Here is a 25,501-nt window from a genome sequence, read left to right as displayed (position 1 = left end):
TATAAATAAATCAATTAGCAATTCTGTACAATATAAAATATATTTAGGATTAAACAATATTGATCTAATTTAAAATTAAGAAAATACAAATAAATATATATATATATAAAAAGGATCGATACGTTGTTTTATCGTTCACCAAAACTATCTCGATTGAAACTTACCACAAATTTGGTTCAACACATTCGACTGTTCTCATAATGTCGCATATGAATTTCCAAAATTGCTAATTCTGACTAGCAACAGTCGCTCAACAGTTTTAGATTAGAGATGATCATTAAAATAAAATATCATATATATTTATATGCATACAAAAAAAAAAATAATAGAGAAAAAAAATCTAAAACTGAAATGCGCTTCTGTATTTTTTATTATACAGGATTGTACCTAATAATAACTTAACAGTATGAAAATGTTTTATCCAATAACAAGTTCAATATTTTCAATAACAAAAATAGGGGTGGGTCTGGAGGGTGGGGCATTTGTGGCAACAGAGACGTCGTTCTCTCTTGATTGGTGGGTTTCACAGGGCAGGGCGATGTTAATGAAAGAAAATTAACCGCCGTTTGATACATAACACAAACATCATTTTTGAACGGCCACAATAGCAATATTGGTTGTATCTATTACAGGCCTAACAAACAATGAATCAATATGAAATTTTCAAATCAGTGGACAAGAATCATTAAAAAAAAAATGTCACTAAAACAATAAAAATAATAATAAAATATTTATATAGGTTATACAAATAATAATAAGAATAATATAATATAGAAATAAAATTGATCCATCTATTATTAGGCCTCTTATGTGTTCAATATATGTATATAATATATTAAATTTAATATTCCTTCATCACTTATAATTACAATTTTTTCGGTCCTTAATCCTTGAAAACGTTGGGCACTTGAACTTTTTATTAAGTTAGCCGCACTTGATTTTAATTATTTAAACTGCGCGTCTTTTCACAACTTAATTCATAAATATATATATATATATATTTTAATTTGAAATATTTATATGTATATATATATATAAACATTTGTATAAATTTTATCTAAGAGTCACTTTACACTGAAGTCTTTTCACATAGTAATGCTCATTGCTCATTCGTTATAGTTTTCTTTCTATATATTACTTCCTTTTTACTTTTGGAGTTCCTCGTCGGACGTAAATTCGTCGTCGTTTTCACAGAGTTGAGTGAAGAAACTATTCAGCTGCTTTACGGCGACACCTTAAATTATAAAAAAAATAATTAATTATTAACAATCAACAATTAATTCTGATGTAAATACCTTTTCTGTCTTGACCTGCAGGACCATCATTCGTCCGCCATGCTATAAAACCTTCATAGGATATAATAGATTCATCATATAATGAACCAAAGATTTTCAGTAATAAACCTAAAATACATAATCTGTTATATACACTGTTACAAACAGGTTAATAATAAAATATTACCTTGAGGATACTCCCACTTATTTACTAAACTGTGAATTGCATACAGGCATTGCAATTCATATTCTTGATTGCCATCAATATAGAATAACAATAAATTAAAACACCTGCGCAGCGTATCTACGTCTAATTTCAAATGATTAACGGAATTTTCAATAACGGCTGTCACAAGCACTTTGATAAATTCTTTATCCTTTATTCCCTCTCCCACATTGGCCTACAATGAAAAATAATATAGCATTAGTAACGTTTTTCTTCAATATTTCGTATTAGAACTTACATTAACCCAGGATTTTATGTCATCTAAGGAAGTGCAATCTTTGATGAACATCCTTAGTTTGTTCCCTATTTCTGGAAATGAAATATTCTGAACGGAAGAAGTAGTTCCATCTTTTCCGCTTAATATACCCAAATTCTATATAGACATAGAAAAAATAAATCATTAAATTGAATATTTTAGATATGCATGTATACAACTTACATTTGTATCAACAAATTTATCTACTTCATTTGGATCCATAAAATCACTTAATTTCAGGCCTGAACTTTTCCAAATTTCATTGAGGAAGTTTGGACCTTTTTCGGTAACTATAAATTTAAATGTTGAGGCTATCAGCTTATGGGCAACACCTTTGGAAATAAGGAAGCTGCTTTTTTCGAATAATACTTTTAATGGCATCGCGTTTTCTATAAGTGAACCACCTGAAAAAATATATTTTTATTAAATTACCGCCGTATTAACATTGGGTAAGCAACTTACTGATGAGTTGAGCATAACACTCCCATAAGTTCGGAATATCAACAATAACATCTTCATAGTACGAAAATGATGTTTCAATTATTTGGGCGAAACTCTCTAATGGTAATATTTTTGAAATTATTAAATGAGCAAATAATCCTCCACATTTCTTTCTAATATCATTTGACTTGTCCAATAAGTAGTTGAACCTATAACAGATAAATTAAATTATGTTTATATGAACAACAAATTGATTTTAGATTGAAACTTACAATTCATCAAGAATGAAATCCAATTCCGAGGTAGGAACTTCCATAAAATCTTCAACACATTCTTTCAAATTCACGAAATTTCCCGTATATTCGTCCAATGTAGATTTCAATTGGTTGATCAGCTTTGTTCTTGCCTGTTCGTCCAATTTTTTCTCAACCTCTTTATGGACCTTCTTAATTTCAGGCTGCTCAGGTCTCATTGGAGGCTTAGAAGGAGGTAACACTTGTTGAGCTGGTGACGGTGTATTGGAGTGCGAGTTATCGTTGGATCTATGTTGAGATCCGGAACGTGAACCATGGCCATCATATTGTTTAAACGAAATTCTGTCTAAACTAGATCCCTTAGCATTGTAAGAATCTTTGTATGATGATGATCTGTGACCTCCAGTCCTTGAGTCGTGATCACCAGAAACTGCCAACGCGGCAAACATATTGGTGGCAGTATTCGTAGAAGAAACTTGAGGAATTTTCGCATTCGATCCTCGAGCCCAATTACCAAACGCAATAGCAGATCCAAATGGCTCTTCGATGTTGGGTTGCTTGATTTTAAGTTTATCGCTCTGGACAAACGGCATGTTACTTTTACCACGTGTTGTAGCTGTAGACCAGCCATCTTCACCCGTGTTTCTCGCATTTCCTCTTTGCTTTCTGTCACCAAAGTTTGAGTTCATACCTCTGCTGTCTTCTTTCCTAGGCGTAATAGGGCCAGAATTGAGTGCCTAGAATAGTTTATAATGTTAGTCAAATACGTCATTATTAAAGTAAGACAAATGCTAGTAATATAATTAAATGTTTGGAGGTCTACTATCAAACTTCACCCATTGATTTAAAGTGATGTTAGCGAATCCTCCTGTGTGCTATTATATAGCACGATTTACTTTTAATTATCTGATATTACATATTTATAGTAAAATCAGACTAGTGTAAGTGCAATAATATATATAAATAAAAATTCAAAACATACCTGACTTGTTAATTGTTCATTTACTGCTTCTTTCTGAATTTGGTCCATAGTCTTAGGATTCAGATCCTGTCTACGTGGGACCCAACTACACAATCTTAAATCGATTACGTCTTGCAACATAAATCGGACTCTGCTACTTATTTTATTATTACTATTTTTATCTGCTATTTCTTTCATAGTTGAAAATATGTCGTTTAATCCAACTTTCCTATTTTCCAGCTCTTTGCCTACAGTAGACAGCAATTTACACAAACATTCTAGTCTTTCTTCATCTTTGTTCTCTAAAAGAATATATAAACATCTCATCATTATACTAACAGTCAGCATTTGTTGTTTAAAAAGTTCTCCTATAAAACGTATATTTCCAACGGATTTTCTACGTAATCGCCTATCATCATCATCCAAGATAAGTGTTAACTCTTTTTTCTTTTCCGGATCGGTGCATTCGCCAATTTCTTTTAATTTTTCATTTCTTGTGGTTTCTTCATAAGAGTTTCTTTCAAATTCCACCTGGCACCGTGTAATCAGCAGCTTTCGGAAATTTACACATTCTGAGCTACCTGGTGATACTGGAACTTCCATAAGAGCCAACTCTTTACACATCAGAGCATATGCAACAGAAAAATTGGGCTCATCTACAGCCTTTTCAAAGACTAAATCTATAACTCCTTGCAACCGGCTTGTTGTATCAATAGGTAAGGATTTAATTTGATCAATCAAAGTTGCAAACTTTTGTGGGGTTAACTTATTGAGAACACCACGAACTTTCCTATAAAGTTCAGCTGTTTTCTTATCATCATCGCTTTGAACACCTCCTGTAGAATTCATTCTAGCTGGCTTCCAGGCATTTTCAGTTTCATGCAACTTAACGTCTTCCTTAATTGAAATCGAAACACGAATCGTGCTTCCAGATTTTCCTCCCTTTGAGCCACCGCCTCCTCCAATTTTACCTTGCTGGCTGCCACGTTTAGTAGGAACTCCTCTTTGGGATGTAGACTTTCCTGAGAAGTTGCATCCTCCACCGAAACTAGGCGCAAAATCATTTCTGCCCCCATAACGACTAACATCACCAAGACGCGATTTGTCATCTTGAGCCACAATTTCGTTCAAAATATTATCTGGCTTTTGTTTACTCATGGGGAAATTCCTTAAAGCAATCAAAAAGTCCTTTTCATATTGTTTCTTTCCATCCTTATTGTAAGGTGACCACTGATTTTCTTTATATGGTAGAACAGATTTCGCATCTGCAGGTTCTTCAGTATCAATATTTTTAGCATTCATCTCATTCTTCGCCTGGACTATTTTTTCATTAGTCACAGAGGCTTTATCAGTTTCATCTTTCGATTCAACTGGAGCTGGTGCTACAAATGGTCTAGGTTTTTCTTTAACAATGTCAGTAACATCAATTCTAGGTTTCGGCATAGCGTTCATTTCCGGTTTAACGGTATTGATTGTCACAGGTTCATCTGCCTTAGATGCTTTGTTCATTTCCTGATTATTTACACTTATTGGTGTATTTTTGTCACTTGTCACAGCCGCAGGTGTACTTATAATATTATTATCAATATTATCAGTTAAGGTTTCCATTTCTGTTGCCTCTTTATTAGTACCTTTAACTTCCTTAATTACTTTATTAATTTGCTTCGCAGGTTGAAGCGGAGGAGCTGCTTTCATCATTTGCGTTTTTGGAAGATTCTGGGTTTGAGTAGTTCCACTTTGTTTTGGAACTTCTTTCATATGTGGAGTCTGCTTTGTTTTAGCTATAAAAAAAGGAAATCATTAATTATATACATAAAATCAAATATTTTAAAACAAATGAATAAACATACAACTCGTTATTTTTCATTATTGATAAATATAATAATGATGTATTATTCATTATTAAAAAAAATATATACTAGTAATATAATTGAATGTCATCGAGGTCTACTATCAAACTCCACCTATTGATTTAAAGTGGTGTTAGCGAATCCTCCTATTTTATATAGCACTTGTTACTTATAATAATCTGATATTACATAAAGATAGTAAAATCAGACTAGTGAAGTGCAATAATAAATGAATAAATTCTCAGCACTTGACAAATAAAAATCAGGAATGGCCAACTGGCTGAACCTTAAACGGGAACCGAGTAATATTATAACCTTTAGTCCGCGGCGAGCCGCACACAGTGTAGAGATGAGCCACATGCGGCGTGATTTGCAAGTCAGCCACTTCTTTTACAAATGGAATAAATGAAAATATTTAATTTCTCTGCACAGTTCTAGCAATACTAATTTGGAATTCAGAACATGGTTTAATTTGAGAAATAAACTTATTGGCAACTGATCAAGAATTTAGGACTGCACCTAACTATACACAAGTTTAGTCTGAATTCAAATAATAGCTATTACAAAGCTGGGAGGTGCCCTTGCATATTTCAATTATAATATATGGGTTTGGAAGATTAGTACCTTCATGTTAAAACAATGAACTTTTTATTTAACAGTCTGCTGCCCACCGTTAATTAATGAAAGAATTTCATGCTACTGTAAATACAATATAAATTATATTCCATCGAATTAATTTCAACATAATTGCTGCTTTAAATCTCATTAATGCATCCTTTAATATTAGTTGAAAAAATAGAATGGCTATGAAATATATAGAAGAATGTTCAATAGATTTTTTTTTGATGAAACTGTAAAATCCCATCAAATATAAGAGTTTGGGACAATCAAATGGCACAATTTTGCAACAAGGTGAACCAGACCAGTGACTTTCTAAATGTGGGCCTGTTAAATAAATTACATAAGAACGATCTAAGCATATGCGATAAATTTGTTATAAAAAAAAAACGTGCGCATATCCAAAAAGAAAGCAAAAAATAGTTATTTTACCCTTATCAAAAGGCTGCGGCATGTCCGGCAACGCCGGGTTCAACTTCTATTCTTAGACCTGACGAAGAATATGGTAGGAGTTAACACGAGTATGTAGGTAGTGCCTTGCACCATGGACCCATATAAGGCTAAAAAAAATGTGCACGTCCACGTTGTTTAATCCAAGATTATATTAGTGACTTCAGTTTAGATCGCGAAACGAGGATAAAATTGTTAAAAAAAAAATTAAAAAAAGCAAGGCAAGATAACCGATCGGGGCCCGTTCTCCCCAAAGGCTAAACCACGACTAAAAAAGATGAGCACAGAAAAGTGTATTAAAGATATTTAAAGCAAAATGACTTAGTTAATACGTATGGCGCGACAAGGTCACGAGAGAATCGAAACTAAATCCGTTTTTTTTTTATATATATATATAAATATCTATCACATATTACACTTATACTAAACTAAACAATTGAACTTTTACCAAACACTAATGTAAAAATGATATAATTTTGAGAGTATTGACTTAGGATACGGTATAATCTGAGCACAATTTTTAACCACGTTGCGTACGACCCATGTGGTCGACGCGAATAAGACAGCCGGCTGCCATTTTATCTCGACATCGGATGTTACCGGCTTTCGACGAATGCGCGCGAAACTTGAAATCCTATATACCCACGTCACACCTTACCAAAGATACCAACAGTGTAACAAGAAAAAGACTCAAATTTCGAAAAGAAACTAAATTAGTTAAGAATCTCTCTTAATAATTACTTAAAACAGACGGACAAGCCATTTATACGCCATTCACAATTTCAAAATTTAAAATATGAAAATATACTCTCCGTGTCTAAATATCATTCGGAGAGTACAAATATCGCGTTTCTTTTGATCATTGACGCATATATAAAAAGTAGTGCAACGTTTATAATACCTTTCCAAATTTAAATATACATAATGTGAAATCGTGGCGCATGGTTAGTAAAGTATCAGCAGGGGATTCATTGACCTAGCAACTGACCTAAACCATTCAGCGTGCAATTCCATACGAATTAAAGTGCTTGTTACGTCAAATACCTTATCTATTAAAGAATTTAATATGTCACTAAAGTCGAACTCACTGCTGATAACAAATTATTGTATCAAATAAGTTATACAAAATTTTCTACAGCCATTCGTATTGTACTTAAAAAATACCGTACTATTTTCTAACAATATTCCTTATTCTCTTTTAATAGTTCCTTTTAAGTTATAAAAATTGGTATTAATACAAAAGCAGAATATACTTAATAAATTGATTTTCAGTGTTTTTAGATTAATTTAAATAAATACAGATGAACAAAAAAAAGACTAACAACCTGATGGTAACGTCCCTATTGTTATTTTTTTTTAAATAATCCTTGAACCCACATTCGTCTACCTGGCCTTTTTAAAAACTTGCATTTATACAAGGAACTACGTCTATACACGTATACATAATATAAAAATGAAGCATGCTTTCCAGCTTTACACAGGTAGTAAGTAAAGTAAATAGATAATTGCTTCTTTTGAAATTTAAAAATGTTATTTAAGCCAAAGCACATTTTTCTTTCGTATTCTATAAAATGAAGCCATCTGCTAACATAAATTAAAACCTTAGACCTTCTATGGAAATTCAAAATATACATTTTCCGAAATCGGTTCTGTTACAATAGAAATATGCAAGCTTACCTGAATTACAAAATGATTGTCACATTGCAGGTAAAAAGTTTAAGATTCAATAGAACAGTAAAAGTTTCAACGAAAAATAACGAATTACATGAAGTTTAAATCAAGACTATTATCAATTTTGAGCGAAATGAATTGTGATATTGTGAGATAAGTGAAATGATAATTCAACTATTAAAAATAATAAGTATAGGCACTTACCATCTGGTTGCTGAACAGTTGGCACTACTGTGGGCGCAATGACTGCAGGCTGTTCTTGTGTAACTTCTTGCGCAGACGAATTTACAACCAATTTATTCGAATCCATTTTATCCTTCTTTACACATTTCTTCTCTTCTTTGACAATGTTTTCCTTTTCTTTAATTTCCTTGATAACGGAAGGAGAAGAAACAACTGGGGCGGGGGGAGTAGTTGATGGCGGAAGAACAGGAGGATTTTCTGTTACGATTTCCTGAATAACAGGTTTTTCAACAGAAATTTCTTTCTCTTTCACTTCTTTGTTTTCTTTCGGTACAACAATAGTTGGTTCCTTCTGTTTACGAATAGATTTAACAGGGCTTTCCCTATCCTTTAACTGCGGTTTGTTAACAATTGTACGCTCTTCGCAGTTTGTTTTAGCAGATACAACAGGAGTGAAGGATTCTTTGATTGTGCTTGCTGGGACAAATTCCTTTTTTGGCACCTATGAGAAAATAAATCAAACTCCTTATTAGATAACAAATAAATAATTATAAAAGTAGTATTTACTTGCTTACATTAGAATGAATTAAATATTATTTTCTATAATTGTGTCTAAAGCGTACCTTTTCATCACATCAGCAGACGCGAGAGAACATACTTTGCTTAATTGTATTATAATTTATTTACACGTTATGTTCTATACCGTCAAAAATGAATCAATACCAAATAGTTGTTGTATGTATTGCATATTTACCTGGAGTTTACTCCCTTGTGGTGCCACCCCATCATATTCCAAAATACAATTGGGATACACTTCATCACTTAAAGATTGTGCAACTTTTTTAGCAAAAATTGCTTGCACCTCTTTACTCGAATTTATTTCAGCGGGTTGTGGTGTTTGACATGCGGAGGATTCCCTAGAGAGAGGACTCGAATCGTCTATTTTTACTGGGATATCTGTAAATTAAAATTAAATATTATATTTGAATTAAATTTAAAAACCAAAAAAAATTACTTGTCTTAGGGTCGATTATAGGAATAGCATTCGGCCTCGTTTTATTATTTTGGTTGTTTGGTTGCGGCGAAGAGGATATTGATACATTCTGTTGTGGTGGATGTCCCATATTCTGTTGCATCGGTGGCACTTGTGGTGTTGGTGGTTGCCTTTGCACATTAATAGCATTAAATTGTTGGAAATCTGTAATAATTGATGTTAATTTATAAAGTTGTCAGTATATCTTTATTAGGTACTTACATTGAGCATGAGCCGGAGGAGCTGCATGAGGATATTGGTAGGATAGTTGGTTTCCTACCAACTGATAGTTCTGTAGCACATGTCTTTGTGGATAAGCCATGTTGAAATATGCCATTTGTGGCACTTGCGAGAATCCAGTCATCAGCTGAGAACCAGGAGGATAGATGTTTTGATGTTGATTCTGAAATTTCATTGATTTCATAAATATTTTTGTTTACACATTTTCATTACTGTTACTTACTTGAGCCCTATTCATGACTCTTCCTGTCGCCTGTCCTTGAGGCCTATAGAATGTGCCACCCCTTGGAATAAATTGCTGCACATTTTCAAATTTATATATGTATTAATATAACATATGATAGATGAAACATTAGGATTAAAATCAAATAATATATTACCATATTCATCGCTGTTTGTTGCTGAACATGCGGCACCTTCAAATCCGCATTAGGAGGCGTGGGTGTCTGGTTTGGTGGTCCTGTTGGCCCCATGTTTCTAATTTGCCCTGGGTTACCTTGTAGATTTGGTGGTGGTTGTTGTTGAGGCATGTACGGCGGGTTCCCTACATGGAACACATCTGATCCTAAAAAAATAAATATTAAGTAAAACAATACAAAGCTTTTCTACAGGTAAGATGATCTTCTTCAAAACGGACTAGACCCAAGCCTCATGCTAAATTAACTTACTGTTGTGAGGTGTTGGAGGTCTTTGTAAATTTTGTATATAACTGACAAATAGCATTAAGGAAACATATTTTACGTATTTACATAAATTAAAATAATAATATTCAGCTTTCAAATTGGTCAATTTGTGAAAAAATTTCAAAAGAATGCATAAATTGATACTGAAGAGTATTCTATTATACATTTGCGAAATGCAGTTGTAGGTGGAACAAAATCAATAGATCGTATGCAGGAGCAGCATTTAAGTGCATCGCGTTGTGGGTCATGGAAATGGGTCGGGTCGACAGTGGCCTTTGAGCTTCAATTAAGCCAAGATCTGGCGAAAGCTACGTTTTCATGTATCTATATATAAAAATAAAATGCGTGCACAAATACTATAGTTAAGAATTAACAATAAACTTTCTAACTTAAATGCACCTATATAATTATGCAACGAATAGTTTCAACAAAAAAAAAAACGAGTGAAGGTCAAAGTAATGCAGAAAATTCAAGGACGTCAAATTGCATTACTGGCTGCAGTTCACGTACTTACTATGATCGCAAATAAAGGAAAGTTATTTATAATGTTAGTGGATTTGGTTTCCATCCTTATAAACATATTCAGAATTATTTAAATAATATTATAAATACTACAATAGGAACAAAATGAACAAGATGGAAATCGAATCAACAAACGGTGGTTATTTTGTTGAACCTGAACCCGTCGAATGCGTAGGTGGAAAACAACTTTGGCGTGTAAAAGGAGGAATAACCCAGACGTTTATGATTCTGGCTTCATTTCGCTATGATGAAGGAGACAACTAAATAAATAATGGCTGCGCAATAACAAAAACATCGTGTATCAGAAAACAGGCTGAGCGAGCGGTGCTGCGTTTGTTTTCGTTGTACATGCCATTTAGGAGAATAAATAAACAACTACTATATAAAACAACAATAACAATATAGTAAAATTGAAACTTACTGTGTGGTTGTACCATACGGAACTGAGGTTGAGGTTGCTGTAGAAGGCATATTCCTTCTTGTTTGTTGTTTACATATCGCGAAACCATGGTGGTGGTTGTTTACTCTACTTTTGGTATATTAATAAATGGTATTATCTGTTTCCGTCCACTTTAGGAGGTTTAGTTTACTTGGTTCTTAATTTTAAATGTATGTTTTGCGTGTCGGCTTAAATAAAATTGTAATTATCAAAATGTGTGTCTTTTAACTTGGTTTATATAAGTTCTGAAAAAATTCAGGCCACTTCTAGCTGCTTCTATGTGGATGTATAAATAAAGAATACTTCGATCTTCATAAATTATATTCCGCATTTTTCATAAGCTTCAGACCCCACATAAGATTGCCAATCACTTGCATTTATGGAGTAGCAGTACTGTACTTTAAATCAATTTAATTCTGTACAGGAACACTTCGTGGTGATATGGAATACGGACGTGAGTAGCACTAGTATCTATTATGTTGTTGAGTTAAATAAGTTAAGGTTTCTTAATGCTGTTTTAAAATGGAGTATTTTTATCGCGACTCGATTTTTTTGCCCATCGATATATAAACTTGGTTATATTACAAATATTTCTTTAAATTTACTTATTTCTTGTAGAGAAACACGAGTTGTTATTTCTTCAATTTTTTTTGCAGACCACAAGGTGTTGGACAGGCAAAAACTGTAATCTCTAATCTAGAGCACGTCTCGCTGCACCAAACGATAAAAATCGATAAGGGCGTTTTAGAAATCACTGTTCAACTCCACAAGGAAACCACAGATGTAAATGCACTCACTGAATTTACTCGTTATATACTTGCAGTTCTAAAACGAGTCTACTTAACGAATCATTTCACAGAAATGAGCTCGACTTGGTATCACAACGTTTATTTAATATAAAAGAAGTCTTTTTCAAACGTATCCCAGTCAAAATATCATTTTACCGACAACGCCATTATATCGACTGTACCATTTGGTTACAAATTTCACCACCAGGAACCGATAAACGCATGCGTGTTCACCATTAAACAGTGTTGCCTAAACTTTGGCGAAGAACAAATGTTCACGCCGACTGACTCACTCGAACTGATATCAACCCAAAGTAAAAACGTTTTTGTAATTTTTTTTTCCCCCCTCTAGAGGGTATACAAACTACCCCCACGAAATAACTACCAACCGCCATTTCGAACACCCCCTCCCGCCCTAACTTATGAAAACTACCATAGCGATAGAAACCCTAGAAAAAAAAAATTACAAATGGTTCGGACTATACCTAGAAGTCACTTTATCAACAATGAAATGATAATCAACATTTGAACCTTGAGGGTTGAACGTCAAACGCATCTGACAACAAAGATATTTTAATGCATGCTGCGATCAACATGTTGATTTGCACGGCACCATATTATTCCGAGAAGTACAACCAAAAATACGTAGCTTTCGCTGTAAATTATAAGTAAATAAACACATACGGAACGTACTCGACGGTTACCATTATCCGTTCTTCCTTACCTGTGGCCTCGTATGTACCGAGTTTCAAACGCGTGGCATATGGTTCATGAAATTCTAGCGAAAACTTACATAATGTTCTTTTTCCCTATTCTGTCTTTAATTTGTATACAGATTCCGGATGGAATCCATTGCCGTACGATCGTCGAAAAAAAATAATAAGGGGCGACAATTATTATCAAAGACGAAATTTTCTATTAAAAAAAAAATACGCCCCTATAACGAAGACAAATGATTACATGACCCGACTTTCTAACACACACAAAGCACTCGCGAATTCGCAGTTTAAAAACGAAATTTCTCTAGCATACCTGCATAACGTGTCCAGGAAAAGGATATGTATATATTTGCCCAAATACAATATATTTTTTTGACAGTGACCTACACCATATGGATGTATAACCACAGCCAGCAAGCAAGGCAGGTGAATGTGCACTGCACTAATGAAAGTTATAGCAACTGGTCTGACACTAGGAACTGCCTTTTTGTTTGCATGTGTATTGGCTTACAAGTATAATCAAAACATAAAATGCAATTCTCACTCTCATAATCTCCAACATGCAGTTGCATCAACTCGCTATTAATTTATATAATTATAATACGTACATAATTAGAATAGTTTGTAATCATGTGATAATGTGAATTAGGACACTTATTTTAAACATAACCTAATAGCACACAACATAGTTGCGTCGCTTTTAGTGGACCAATCAGTTAGATAGCCAATTCTAACTCGAGATAGTAACAATATTCAAAATACGCGAATGTTTAAACAATGAGCAATAATCGGACCAATAGCGGCTCGCGATATACAAGTCAGGTGGTACAGGGTTGGATCATCTGCTACATATATCATGATTCTTTTTGACAAGTATTATAATTAATATTTTTTATACTAATAATAATCATAATAACGATAATCATCGTCATCATCACATTGGAGAGGTATATCAATCTTTCGAAATCGGTCGGTGCATTCACAAATTGACAGTTGCGAAAATACATCGCATATAGAAAGGGGCGTAACTTAGGTTTTGTTTAAATAAAAAAGGATACGAGCCTTGTGGAAAACGGGCTTGGGGCACCACCTGCGGTGCCTGCTTTTGATTGCCACTCATCTCGGCCCTGGGGCTCCAACGTCCCTTATAGCAGCCACCCCGAATCTGATCTTCCGATATACATATGTTCATAAATTGCACGTCACAACGCACTCACAATTCGGTATCATATTGTTTGGACACGTTCATCGGGTCTGTTCAATTGGTGGATCAACGATGATTCGCGATTTTTAAATTCCTTGCACAACCACTTTGAACTCAAAGGTTAAGATATGTTTCAAGATGGCGGATGATTAACCCAAAAACATGTTTTTTTTCATGGAACCTTCGTGCACTTCCCAGCGGGAGTTGTCACAGACCTTCCAAAGAAGTTCTTCGTTCCGAACACTTTCCACTCTAGGTAAAATAATGTCAGTTTCTAATTAATTTAAATTAAAATTAATATATTTTTTTATTAAAAATGACACGCGGCTTTCACGTTGCTACTGATGCACAACTAGCGGCGAAAAATTGAATCCCCGATGCATCGTTGACAAACCTGTGAAAATCATACATTTGTGCATCTAACTGTCAATTGTCTATTTTTCCCAAACAAAAACCTATGCCATCCATGGTAAACATACCATATAGTCATTCCTAAAACAAATTTCGATCACAAGTTTTTTTTGACTACATTTCTTTTTAAAGCGATCCACAAAAAAAAACGCAATACGCATTTTTAGTATCTTTTAGTTTTTACATATAAAAATCTTCAAAGACCATATCAAACCCGACAAGAATCCAAACAAATTGGAACATATGTTTTATGAATGTCCCATTAGAAAGTTCAAGGAAAATGGCAACAAGGCTACTCTTATTTATTTAGGAATTCATATTACGTTTGAAATAAGAATACATAAACAGAACTTATCAATTAAAAACGAAAACAAATATTATATTGACTAATAATATCCATTGTATATATTCAAAACATAGATAATAAATATTGACATTTTATTTACAAATCTTTATATTTATGAAAAGCTCTTGGTATGCTAGTATTTATACTTCATCTCTAAGATATAAACATTACAGATTTTTATTGAGTGCATATAAATTGTAATGTACAAAAAAAATAAAAGTTCAGTGGAAACGTCAAAATCAATTGTCAAACCTTAACCAAAGATTTTGTTGAAGATTTTAAATCTCTTAATAATAGTAGTATATGTAAGTATAACAAAATGAATTCATTTGGAAAAGTAGAAACTGAAAAACTGAAGCACAATTTGGAGTGTCAGTTAGATAGGTTAGTGGAACAGCTCCAGGATTTAGAAAATTGTCGGTAAAGTATTTTATAATGATTTAATATTACTAGCATTATAATTATGATGGTTTTTAGAGATGAGCTAGATAGTGAAGAATACAATGAAACAAAAGAAGATACCATGGAACAGCTCAAAGAATTAAATGACAGTTTAACTAAATTGGTTAAAGGAGACATTTCTTTAATAAGTACTCTAGGAGCAATGCAATTGGTAATAAGTGTTTTTTGAAAAATAATGATTATAGTAGTTTTTCACAAAACCTTACTACTTCAGGCTACGCAGGCTGCTATATCACAAGCATTTAAAACACCAGAAGTTATTAGGCTATTTGGCAGGAGAGAACCAAAACAGCTACGTGACAAACTCTTTGATCTTGAGCAAGACTTGAAATTGAACAAATCCACTACAGAAGCGATTGATAGACAGAAGGGAGAAATTTTAATAGCGCTCAGGCAATTAGGCGAGCAACTGTCCACAGAAGAGTTGCAGTTTTTAGAAAAACATAACGACATTTCTACCGCTTTCAAGAATGTGGAATTTATCGAAGTAAAGGAATAATGTAAATTACATAAATTATCTATTTATTTATAACGCTTCAACAATAAAGAAAACATTAAATTAAAACTTTGACTTTATTCATGTACATAACGCTTTTTTTTTAAATCTTATTTTTAAGTAAAAGAGAAAATATTAATAAAAAAAATATGCCAATGCAGATGATAAATTCTTGGATTTTGTGGATTGGCTTTTTTTTTGTCAATAAAATATCTAAGAATAATATATATTTTTTTTATATAACAACTTGTTTACTTCCTTTCTTCCTTCCTGTCTACCGCTTACGTCTGCAGACTTTTTTGTGCTCTGCCTGCCAATGCTGCTGTTGACACGATGGAGAACAATACGCCGTATTCCAACAACAATGGTATATTGCATCTTGCTCACAATTGAAACACTAAAAAGAGAAAACAAAATATTATAAGTCAATAAAATAAATTGATAACAATTTAATAGAAGAGCAAACATTACCCATTGTTTCTTTTTTGTTTCTGAAATTTGTGTGTTGTGTGCTTCAAATAATTTTTTCAACGTGTCATTGTGTTCATTTGTTATACGATCAGTCTCTATCTGCATGCAATCCATAGCTTGTAAAATAAGTTGCTTCTTATCTTTGCACTGTTCCAACTTGCGCCTCATCTAAAAATAAAAGACATACATGCTTAAACAGTTCAATTAACTAGTTTAAACGAAAAATACCCTTTCAACTGCATCACTATATGGCTGATCGAGTTTCTGCATCCCAGTATCAGTTCCTTCTCTAGAATTATACGTATCTTCTCGCACTAATTCTGTTGAACTTGTGACTTGTTCCTGACCACCATCACTAATACAAATATAAGATTAATATTAATTAGTTGTACTTCTAATAGTACAAGTTTCTTACCTGAAATCACAATTTTCTTGTGGAAATTGAAATGACTCATTTTTCTCCTCGTCTACATCTACGTCTGATATGTTTGGAACGTCTTGTGGAGGATCTTTGTTGGGTGTTTTTTGATTATTTGTTTTTAACGGTGTTGTAAGTAATTTCTTCTTTGGTTTAGATAGTGGAGCTAAAATTAAGGAAACATTTTTTTAAATACATGAAATATTAAATTTCATATTATATAAGGTAGCCATAACTATTATTTTGTGCCCCCTGGATCTTCTAAACTGAATAAATCCTTCTTAGTACTGGCTACCTAAGCGTCTTAACTAACAATAACGATAATCTCAGAATTTTGTAACTTCACAAGAATTTACTTTTATTGCATACCTTAAATATAAGATTGCTAATTCTTTTTTTAAACATGCAGCTGTTTCAATTTTGGGTACAGCATTTTTTTTTGTCACCCATCTATTTATCCTTTGTGAATATTGTATATACCAGATTTATTTTTATTACTTTAGGTAAAAATACTGAGAAAACGAACTCTTCCCAAAAAACCTGAATGGTCAGTTTGTGAAAGTTTTTCGAAGTTAAGCTTTTTAAAGCTTGTGTCAGGTAGAATGCAGCTGTTTATGATAAAGTTAAAATTTTAGCTCAGTAGCGTCGTTAAGGTAGGGGCGAATGTCCGATGAATTTACCCCCGTTCACATTTTTTATCCATGAAAAAAAATGATGTTTATTCACAATATACTTCTTTTTTTTATTTACTGACGGGCCTCACTTTATATTAAAGCCAGGGGCCTCAAAATACAAAAGACGTCACTGAAACAGCTAATTATTTTCAAGCTTGCTGCTTTATAATCATATTAAATAATTACGGATAAATGATTGGTATACTTTGATTAGTGATAAATATGATAGCTCCAGAAACACATATAAAATAGAGATACTATTGAAAAATAATTAAAAATCTTACATTCTGAGTTGTACGATTGCTTCCGTTTAGTGCCAAGTCCATCATTACTCTTTTCACCGAAATCAGAAGGTGAATCATGAAACTCGTAAATGTCGTCAGTGCTGGAGGTCTTCACAGGTTTAGCAGCATTAGATTTTTGTACAATTGGAGATAGACTTTTTTTCGGTTTACTCGCTTTTTTTGGTTTCTTAACTGAAAGGATTTTCGCAACTTCCGTCGGATTATCCAATAACTTTTGATGTAAATTTAGCTCCACCACCGCTTTATTAAATGCAAAAGACTTTTTTACCTAAAATTATTGAAAACGTTTATTTCAATGACAAATTTAATAGAATTATTCAACTTACATTCAACTGAGACAAACTCGTCGATATGGGTTTAATGCAATTTTTTGGTAAAATTGATCGTTCATATTTACCACTGAAAAACCGTACGTCGTAAGTTGTATCAGTTTCTCTTAGTACCTAAATATAAAAATGCATTATTTTAATTAGATAAAGATAATTATTCAAGTTTACCTTAGCTGGCCAATAAGGGTATCCCTTCTGTTTAGCCCATACCAGCTGATGCGGCACTCTGCATGGTAAGCAGAACCATTTATCATTAATTTTCTCATTACTGTGTTTATAGCAGTCAACGCAGTTTTGTAACTCGGATATATCGTATTTCATATCTCTCAACATCAATTCGGCGGCACCGAATTCTTGGGACTCCACTGGAAGAATGCAATACTTTCAGATTCGTCAGAATTTATCGGCATTATTATAATACTCACCACCATGAAAGATGGCTACGTTATGTAGCATTGTTACCACGTCCGCTTGGAATTCTGAAAATTTCTCGTAATCATTTGATTGAATCTTTGATTCCACAATTGACATATCTATATGGCGATAAAATAATTGGGTACTCCTCCATTTCAATTCAGATGGTGTATACCATTCATATTTTTGCTCCAATGTTAAAGTACTCGTCAATTGTTCCGGTACCTAAAATTTGTCGATTTAATGAATTCATATCTTTATGCGTTTTAAGACAAAACATACCCAGGATTTAATTCTAAGATGAATGAAATTCAATAAGTAATTAAATTCTTCTTTGTCAAGGCCACTTCCTGGATCAGAAGCTTCTAAATTGCAATGACTGCACAATGTCTCATCGTAAATATAATCAGCACTGCTATGACTATTTACTTTGTTCCCACTGTTTTCCTCGTCATTCTCCTTTGTTTCTTCCACAACACTAGATTCTGTTTCTTCTTTTTTATCTGCATCTGGTGCAGGCTCAATACTTTCAGTTGCCACAGTTGTTGGATTATCCACAGTATTCAAGTACTTTGCTTTGGGGAAAAATGTGTGCTTATGTCTTGCATTTGTAGAACATTCCAAGTGGAATACTCTGTAGCACTTACTACATGTATTCACGTCTCCGCCCAAATGACATTCTATACAATACCAATCATAACCATCATTTGTAGGCTAAAAAATATTATTCCATTAATATTATTATTATTATATTTTCTTCAATCTATAAACTTACTGTTTCAAGTTCTTCTGGTCTGTTAATTTTGTAACTTTCCACTTCGCTCCCAATATTATTACCCTTATGAACCAACTTTTTTACTTCCCTAAAATAATAAATGCATTTTATAATAAATAAATGTACACTTTATGTACAGTACTTACACTATCATATCATCATCAATTGTTTGTTTAATATATAGTTCTGCTTGCGTTTGTGAACAGTTTGCCACCTTTTGGATGAATTTTACAATGCGACCTAAGTCGGCCACTTGTTTCTGCTGATTGGAATACTTAATAGCATCCCAAACATATTGGACACTCAGCGGATCTGCTGATCTTCGCACAGGCATTTCTATAAGAAAATTTTAATTCTATAATCGATTTCTTTTTGTAAAGTCTGCTCTTAAAAAATGTAATGTTATGTAGCCCTCATTTTTGACCGATTAGATAATGAACCCCCATCAAACGAAGTACCGTTAATTTTTCGAGTAGTCCATAATGCACGTTTTAAAAGCAGTTAGTATATTAGTTACACTAGTCAACTAACAACAAAGATGTTCGTTATTGAATTAATAATCGGTGTCGTGTTAACATTAATTGGTATAATATCATCAATATTTTTGATTTATACATTGATCGTGAGAGGAAACGTCTCAATCTTATATCTGTCGGAAGCGTTCGCCACTATTGCATTGGGAATATTTTACCTATCTTGTTCAGGAACGCACATTACACAAAATGGTAACATTGAATTTGAGAACATTACCAGCGCAACTATCGATCAAAACCAGTTACGTTTAAGTCTAATAGGTAAATCGGAAATATTAAAGAATGTATTCAACGCAGAAAATTTCATCAGTAATCAAGTGAATGAAGATATCGATGAGAAAAAAACAAATATGAGTAACGTGGATATGGCTAATTATATGGAAAATTTAAAAATACTATTAAAAAATGTTATGGATAAGAAAGTATCAAACGATGGATTAAAAAGCGTTAACTTTAATAATGAATACTACGAAAGTACACGTAACAGCAGAGCTTTTGATATAAACGAAGAACAAGGGCCTTGCAATATCGAAGATATCTATATTAAATACTCTATGATGGTTGCATCTTTTGTATATGGATTAATATCTTTAATTACAGCAACATGTGTCTGTAAACATTGTGACATTGAAAACGCTGTAGGTTCGAACAATTTGAGGATATTTGTGAAAAGCAATGACGGCAGAACCAGAATGTTAAACGATGACGAAAAAAGTCAATCAGAAAATCTGACAAGGAAGAACGTTTTGAAGAATGTGCTAATACTGGTTAATTGGTTGATACCTATCATTTACACAGTGATTGTGTTTTATACAATGGATCTAAGAACGGATAATCAAACATCTGCCACTCGACATGTATTGGAAATAAAGCCGGCTCCAAGTCAAATTTTAGAGATAATAGACAAACCTATGAACATTTCCACCAATCATACGGAAGTTAAGAATGTAATTGATAAAATTTATGGAATAATGTCAACTGCGACGTCAACTCCGAATTCAACAACTCAAGTACCAGTAATGTACGATTTTAAAATTGATCGACGAAACGCAAGATCAATGAAGGAGAATATTTGCAATTATAGCACTTTTCCCTTAAAAATACACACGCTGATTCTCTTTGTAATTGGTTATTTCTTGTCATTATTTTATACAAAACATGAGCATACCAAACTATCTATGGGAAGTGAAAATGATGATCCTAACTTATCACTACTGGGTTATAATATAATGGCATTTGCTTCCTTGTGGCTACCCTCAATACTTGATATATTTATCCGATCATATCTGATGAATTATGAAGCAAATACATTATCCGATATACTGCTTGGCATTGGGAATATCACTAGAATTGTATCAAATAGTTATAATATGAACAATATTAGAAATTATATTAAAACTAAAAATAACATTAATCCTGTTGCATGAAAATAATGTTTGTTAATTGTATGTAATTTAGGATGTTAAATGTATTTATATATTTATGTGAAATCAAGTGGAACGGATTCCTAGGGTCCATAGATCAATGACATATTGAGTTTCGTTTTTAATACTAATCCTCCACATATTGTTTTATTTATAGAACATTTGTAAGTGAAATAATTATAATGTTTATATTATACAACATGTTTCCATTTATTTGAGCATACTTTCATGTAATTTGTTTTTGAATAAATACAAGTAAATTGATGGGAATATAAGGAATTGATTGATAAATAAACATATGAGTAGTGTATTATTTGTTTTAACTGCATAGTATACTAATTTCGCAGTTTTGTTTAGTATCTGCTATACACAAAGTAATGTTTATAGTTACGTGCATTACATACAAGGATCGTATTGTTCAACATTCCTAACCACTACAGTATCATTGGCCAAAGTAATATTACTTACTATGTAATAATCCGGATAGGAAATTTTAGATATTTGTGGAAACTTATTATTATTTTGCACTAATATTAAATTTCAATAATATAGCATTTAGCGTCCATTGTAAAACGTCAACGCTACCAACTTAACTTACAATAAAAAGAATAAAACAATTCTGTTACCACCCTTCTGACCCTTTGAAGTTAACTCCTTTCAGCTACATTTCACTCTATTTTGTTGGCAAGCTTGTTTCGGGTCCTGTCGATTGCTGTCGATGTTGTCGATTGCCTGACTTCGACCAAAATAATTTCTTAAATTATTTTTATTTTCACATTTGTTTATTTAATTAGAAACACACACACAAGACGACTGACGATATACTTCCATTTTTTGTTTCATGTCTTGTCTGTTATTTTCTTTATTTATCATTTTACTCGTTTGAGGTTAGAGAACTTAAGACGAGTAGGACAATATTACAACATTTCGTTGCAAAGCTACAGTACAACAACAATATATATTCCCAAATGGAACCGATAAGTGATCTTCGTATTGCGGTGATTTGCTCCAGCAATATGAATCGCAGCATGGAAGCCCATGCATTTCTTGCTAAAAAAGGGTTTTTAGTACAATCATTTGGCACAGGTGACAAAGTCAAGTTACCAGGTTCTGCAGCTGATAAACCAAATATTTACGATTTTGGTATAACTTATGATGAGATTCATAAAGATCTATTGAGCAAAGACAAGACCCTGTAAGCTTCCACTTAAATTGGGATTAATGTATTTTATATTAATGTTTTTCTTTTTTCTCCAGATATACACAGAATGGTTTATTGCATACCTTAGATAGAAATCGAAGAATTAAATCTCATCCAGAGAGGTTCCAAGAGAATAAGGACTTATTCGATATATTAATTACTTGTGAAGAGAGAGTTTATGACCAAGTATTGGAGTGCATGGAGAATCGGGAACCTGTTACCAATTCAATTGTTCATATAGTAAATGTTGATATTCAAGACAATTTAGAAGAAGCTACGATTGGGGCTTTCCTTATTAGTGACTTGTGTATGATGGTAAGTTTTCATTAATTAAATTTCAACATTATTTTATTATACAATTATTTCTTTTTTAGCTTTCCAAGAGTGAAGATATTGACAACGACATAGATGAAGTATTGCATGATTTTGAGGAGAAATGTAAAAGACCCATATTGCACAGTATTGCCTTTAATTAACTGAATTGAAGAATATAAGTAATTCTACTTATGTAAATATTAATTTCTATTTTATTTCATTACACAGAAATATATAGGGTTTTGTTTTACAGTTAGCTGTTAATTACAATGATTTATGTATATACATGCATATGTATATATATTTTAAATATATAAATCAACATTGTTCTTCCTTCATAAATATATTTTATATTGCATCTATATAAAATAACAATATTTATATAATAATAAAAAAATAAAAAAAACAAATTAATGTTGATCCAAATGGGCATACAATCTTCTGGATTTCTCTCGTTTATTCTTATTCTTCTGCTTATTTAAACTTCTCCAAGGTTTTGCATCTGGTTGACCATTACTCGACCTAATAAACAAATAATAAAAATTACTGCAAAAAATTCGGAACATTCATACGTACATTGCTGGCAAGTTATTGCCTCTAACGTGAACACCATGATTTTGAGTATTAAAGAACACCTTGTCCATATCTTCTGTTGTTACTCTGTTGGTCTAAAATGATTATAGTAAAATTCTATTCTTTGTAGAAAATTATGAAGATAACTTACTTTCCCTGCTCTAATTTCACGAGCGGGTCTTACGTGATTTTCAGAAAGAAACTTTTGTCTCTCCTGCCATATGTGGTATACTTCCTGTTTAACTCCAGGTGGAGCATTGGCATATAACAGTTTACCATTCATAAAATCTTTGAGCACATACCTAGCTGATCTAGGATTATCTGGTTGACCATTAGCAGTCATAAAGCCTCTATTGTCTAAAATTACAACACAAATTAGTTTTGACTATAATTATTTGTGCTTACAGTGACTTACATCCATAAGCATTTAGGAGTTCTTCTGAAGTTGGGGGTCTATCAGGATCTTCACCTTCCATTGGTAAGGCAATCATAATTCCATATTTATCTTCAATTACATGTCTTGGAATCAAATGACAAACAGCATTTACTGGTGGTACATGATCTCTCATTTGGTCAATTGGTAAAATGCCATTAATAACCATTTCTGCTTTAGTGAAAACAAAACTTGGCATGACTAACCCAGGGCAATCACATAATAAAATATCCTTATCCAAATATAATGTTTGGAAATGTTTAGTTTTACCAGGGGTTGCAGAAACTGATACCTTTTTCACAGTCATCAAAGCATTGATAGTAGAACTTTTACCAACATTTGGATAACCCACTAATCCAATTGTGGCAATATTCTCAGTTACCCGTTTGTTATTATGAACACTCCTGAATAAAGTTATAAGTTCATCTCGATTTAATAATTTATTGGAGTTGAATTCCTCTTCTTTGTTTTCCAATTCTTCTCCAGCTGCAAGTTCTTCTATTTTCTTCTCAATTTCTTTAGTTAATGATTCCAATTTGTCAGCAGTTCTGTCAACTGCCTCTTCCAAATCTTTAACTTTACTTTTGATGTCACTATCAATTTCTCTGCTTCTCAGTTCATCTGGTTCAACTTCTTCCTCCTCCTCCTCCTCAATGGCTTCAGAAGCTAAAACTGCCGAGAAAAATGCAACTTTCATATTCTGACTTGTAAAATAGTCAGCCCAGTATTGTCTCTGTTCTTCAGTTAGAAAATCTGCTTTATTGATTAGAATCATGTTCATTTTATCATCAGATACTTCCTTAACATATTTTTCCAAATCTTGACATCTGAAGAGAAGTGGATTTCTTGCATCAACAATTTGTACAACAACATCACTTTTTTCAACAACTCTCCACAATTGCCTCCAGAATTCCAAATTCTTTTCATATGGAGTTAAAAGCAAGCCTTCCTCTTCTTGCAATATTGCCAACGATCTACGCCAGTCCAAAAAACTGTCTTTTTCTTTTAACTGTAGTTCTTCAGTTGTTGTTTCTGAATTCCATACAGGCCTTCTAGGGATTTTTATTATTTCTTTATGTTTCTCATGATCAGCTTTAACCTTTTTGATTTCATCTTTTGTTAATAATCCAATATTGGTCTTTGGATTCACAAACTTTATGTTGAGTTTTTCAGCTTGAAATTCAGTTCCAGCTAATTCAGCTGTTGAAAGGAACTCTTGGAATGATGATTCTTCTGTAACTGATTGCAAATTTAATCTTCCCCAATCATATCCATCCTGGATTTCAGTTGTATGTAGCTAAAAGATAAACATGTTCAGTAATGAATAATCTAAATGTTAATTATTTACTTACCATAGAATTGTCCTTTGTATATTTTCTGGCTTTTCCTCCTCCGAATCTGTCCTTAATTAAGGTTCTTCCTAATGAACCAGATCCTTTATTTTTTCTACTCATTTTGATACAAAAACTATAAACATGTGCTACACGATACTAGCACTGGCACTGGTTTGGCACAAGATTGGGTTAGTTTTAAAATGTCAAAATCACGTTGGCTACTCTGTGTACTTTTTTCTATTGAAATTTCTAATCCGTTTATAATTTCACAAGCTATGTGAAGGGAACTGAAGAAATTTATAATTCAATATTATATGGGCAACGTGTATATTTTATAATGTTGGTTGATTTTCATTTGTTTTAAAGAAAAAAAAATATTTCAATTAAGAAATTACATATATTTTTGTATAGGCAACACTATATTCAAATTTACGAATTCCCACATTTATCTTTATTTTATATCTAATTTCGAAGAACAAGTAGATATTGATTTGGATGACATATTAAATATTTATCTTCTTCATTAAGAGTTGATTTTTTACTTTATTTCCAGCAGTATAATCAACATTATATCTTCATGTTATATTAATTATAAATTAGTAATTAATAAAAGAGTAAACATTTAAATATATTCAATTATCTATTTATAATGTTGTATTATTCACTATAAGTGATATGATTATAAAAATGTAATGCATAAGTTCATAACTTTCAACAAATTACAAACTTTCTAATTGTAGTGTGTCCATTGCTACAAAGATGCCGCCGTAAAACC

General features: G+C 32.6%; 5 protein-coding genes across 8 annotated transcripts; 2 read left to right on the top strand and 3 right to left on the bottom strand.

Annotated features, from left to right (window-relative positions):
• Positions 1-1,000: 1,000 nt before the first annotated feature.
• LOC108558618 (eukaryotic translation initiation factor 4 gamma 3-like) lies at positions 1,001-14,185 on the bottom strand. Of its 4 annotated transcripts, XM_017915588.1 has the most exons (16): positions 13,667-14,185; positions 10,126-10,166; positions 9,838-10,022; positions 9,681-9,755; positions 9,440-9,620; positions 9,200-9,382; positions 8,939-9,141; positions 8,206-8,686; positions 3,434-5,193; positions 2,470-3,188; positions 2,219-2,406; positions 1,940-2,160; positions 1,739-1,873; positions 1,462-1,675; positions 1,296-1,403; positions 1,001-1,234 (listed from the first exon to the last, which is right to left on the bottom strand). In XM_017915588.1, the coding sequence occupies exons 1-16, from the start codon at positions 13,798-13,800 to the stop codon at positions 1,146-1,148; spliced, it is 4,917 nt and encodes a 1,638-aa protein (XP_017771077.1). In that variant the 5' UTR covers positions 13,801-14,185; the 3' UTR covers positions 1,001-1,145. The 4 variants fall into 4 exon arrangements, with proteins under 4 accessions (XP_017771077.1, XP_017771078.1, XP_017771080.1 ...); XM_017915589.1 differs by lacking the exon at positions 10,126-10,166 and having other exon boundaries at positions 13,671-14,185; XM_017915591.1 differs by lacking the exons at positions 10,126-10,166; positions 13,667-14,185 and adding an exon at positions 12,922-13,134.
• A 591-nt stretch (positions 14,186-14,776) lies between these two features.
• On the top strand, positions 14,777-15,596 carry LOC108558623 (protein LZIC-like). The gene is made up of 3 exons (XM_017915595.1): positions 14,777-14,989; positions 15,047-15,182; positions 15,246-15,596. The coding sequence occupies exons 1-3, from the start codon at positions 14,889-14,891 to the stop codon at positions 15,528-15,530; spliced, it is 522 nt and encodes a 173-aa protein (XP_017771084.1). The 5' UTR covers positions 14,777-14,888; the 3' UTR covers positions 15,531-15,596.
• An 80-nt stretch (positions 15,597-15,676) lies between these two features.
• On the bottom strand, positions 15,677-21,464 carry LOC108558619 (zinc finger MYND domain-containing protein 11). Its single transcript, XM_017915592.1, has 12 exons — positions 21,339-21,464; positions 19,060-19,249; positions 18,914-19,001; positions 18,421-18,852; positions 18,150-18,363; positions 17,893-18,089; positions 17,722-17,838; positions 17,375-17,663; positions 16,414-16,582; positions 16,227-16,353; positions 15,999-16,166; positions 15,677-15,924 (listed from the first exon to the last, which is right to left on the bottom strand). The coding sequence occupies exons 2-12, from the start codon at positions 19,245-19,247 to the stop codon at positions 15,802-15,804; spliced, it is 2,112 nt and encodes a 703-aa protein (XP_017771081.1). The 5' UTR covers positions 19,248-19,249; positions 21,339-21,464; the 3' UTR covers positions 15,677-15,801.
• A 218-nt stretch (positions 21,465-21,682) lies between these two features.
• LOC108558622 (RNA polymerase II subunit A C-terminal domain phosphatase SSU72) lies at positions 21,683-22,636 on the top strand. Its single transcript, XM_017915594.1, has 3 exons — positions 21,683-22,065; positions 22,128-22,386; positions 22,446-22,636. Exons 1-3 carry the CDS (start codon positions 21,839-21,841, stop codon positions 22,545-22,547), a joined length of 588 nt encoding a protein of 195 aa, XP_017771083.1. The 5' UTR covers positions 21,683-21,838; the 3' UTR covers positions 22,548-22,636.
• Positions 22,637-22,727: 91 nt separating this feature from the next.
• LOC108558620 (large subunit GTPase 1 homolog) lies at positions 22,728-24,942 on the bottom strand. The gene is made up of 5 exons (XM_017915593.1): positions 24,745-24,942; positions 23,375-24,689; positions 23,111-23,316; positions 22,963-23,054; positions 22,728-22,908 (listed from the first exon to the last, which is right to left on the bottom strand). Exons 1-5 carry the CDS (start codon positions 24,844-24,846, stop codon positions 22,797-22,799), a joined length of 1,827 nt encoding a protein of 608 aa, XP_017771082.1. The 5' UTR covers positions 24,847-24,942; the 3' UTR covers positions 22,728-22,796.
• Positions 24,943-25,501: the final 559 nt, after the last annotated feature.

Source organism: Nicrophorus vespilloides, unplaced genomic scaffold (assembly GCF_001412225.1).
Source record: "Nicrophorus vespilloides isolate i.1.1-1 unplaced genomic scaffold, Nicve_v1.0, whole genome shotgun sequence".
Classification (NCBI taxonomy): Eukaryota; Metazoa; Arthropoda; class Insecta; order Coleoptera; family Silphidae; genus Nicrophorus; species Nicrophorus vespilloides.
This window is presented reverse-complemented; position numbering and strand designations above follow the sequence as displayed.

What these genes read in the sequence shown, in the direction of transcription:
- LOC108558618 (XM_017915588.1), bottom strand. Translation starts at nt 13,800, where the DNA reads ATGAACATATGTATATCGGAAGATCAGATTCGGGGTGGCTGCTATAAG. An exon ending in TATAATCGACCCTAAGACAA is followed by an intron (nt 9,142 to 9,199) that starts GTAATTTTTTTT and finishes TTTAATTTACAG; the next exon opens with ATATCCCAGTAAAAATAGAC. An exon ending in GTGTTATGCTCAACTCATCA is followed by an intron (nt 2,161 to 2,218) that starts GTAAGTTGCTTA and finishes ATATTTTTTCAG; the next exon opens with GTGGTTCACTTATAGAAAAC.
- LOC108558623 (XM_017915595.1), top strand. Translation starts at nt 14,889, where the DNA reads ATGAATTCATTTGGAAAAGTAGAAACTGAAAAACTGAAGCACAATTTG. An exon ending in CAGGATTTAGAAAATTGTCG is followed by an intron (nt 14,990 to 15,046) that starts GTAAAGTATTTT and finishes GATGGTTTTTAG; the next exon opens with AGATGAGCTAGATAGTGAAG. An exon ending in CTCTAGGAGCAATGCAATTG is followed by an intron (nt 15,183 to 15,245) that starts GTAATAAGTGTT and finishes TTACTACTTCAG; the next exon opens with GCTACGCAGGCTGCTATATC.
- LOC108558619 (XM_017915592.1), bottom strand. Translation starts at nt 19,247, where the DNA reads ATGCCTGTGCGAAGATCAGCAGATCCGCTGAGTGTCCAATATGTTTGG. An exon ending in CGTAGCCATCTTTCATGGTG is followed by an intron (nt 18,090 to 18,149) that starts GTGAGTATTATA and finishes GCATTCTTCCAG; the next exon opens with TGGAGTCCCAAGAATTCGGT. An exon ending in AAACAAAAAAGAAACAATGG is followed by an intron (nt 15,925 to 15,998) that starts GTAATGTTTGCT and finishes TTCTCTTTTTAG; the next exon opens with TGTTTCAATTGTGAGCAAGA.
- LOC108558622 (XM_017915594.1), top strand. Translation starts at nt 21,839, where the DNA reads ATGGAACCGATAAGTGATCTTCGTATTGCGGTGATTTGCTCCAGCAAT. An exon ending in TTGAGCAAAGACAAGACCCT is followed by an intron (nt 22,066 to 22,127) that starts GTAAGCTTCCAC and finishes TTTTTTCTCCAG; the next exon opens with ATATACACAGAATGGTTTAT. An exon ending in TTAGTGACTTGTGTATGATG is followed by an intron (nt 22,387 to 22,445) that starts GTAAGTTTTCAT and finishes TTTCTTTTTTAG; the next exon opens with CTTTCCAAGAGTGAAGATAT.
- LOC108558620 (XM_017915593.1), bottom strand. Translation starts at nt 24,846, where the DNA reads ATGAGTAGAAAAAATAAAGGATCTGGTTCATTAGGAAGAACCTTAATT. An exon ending in ATACAAAGGACAATTCTATG is followed by an intron (nt 24,690 to 24,744) that starts GTAAGTAAATAA and finishes TTTATCTTTTAG; the next exon opens with CTACATACAACTGAAATCCA. An exon ending in GGCAATAACTTGCCAGCAAT is followed by an intron (nt 22,909 to 22,962) that starts GTACGTATGAAT and finishes TTTGTTTATTAG; the next exon opens with GTCGAGTAATGGTCAACCAG.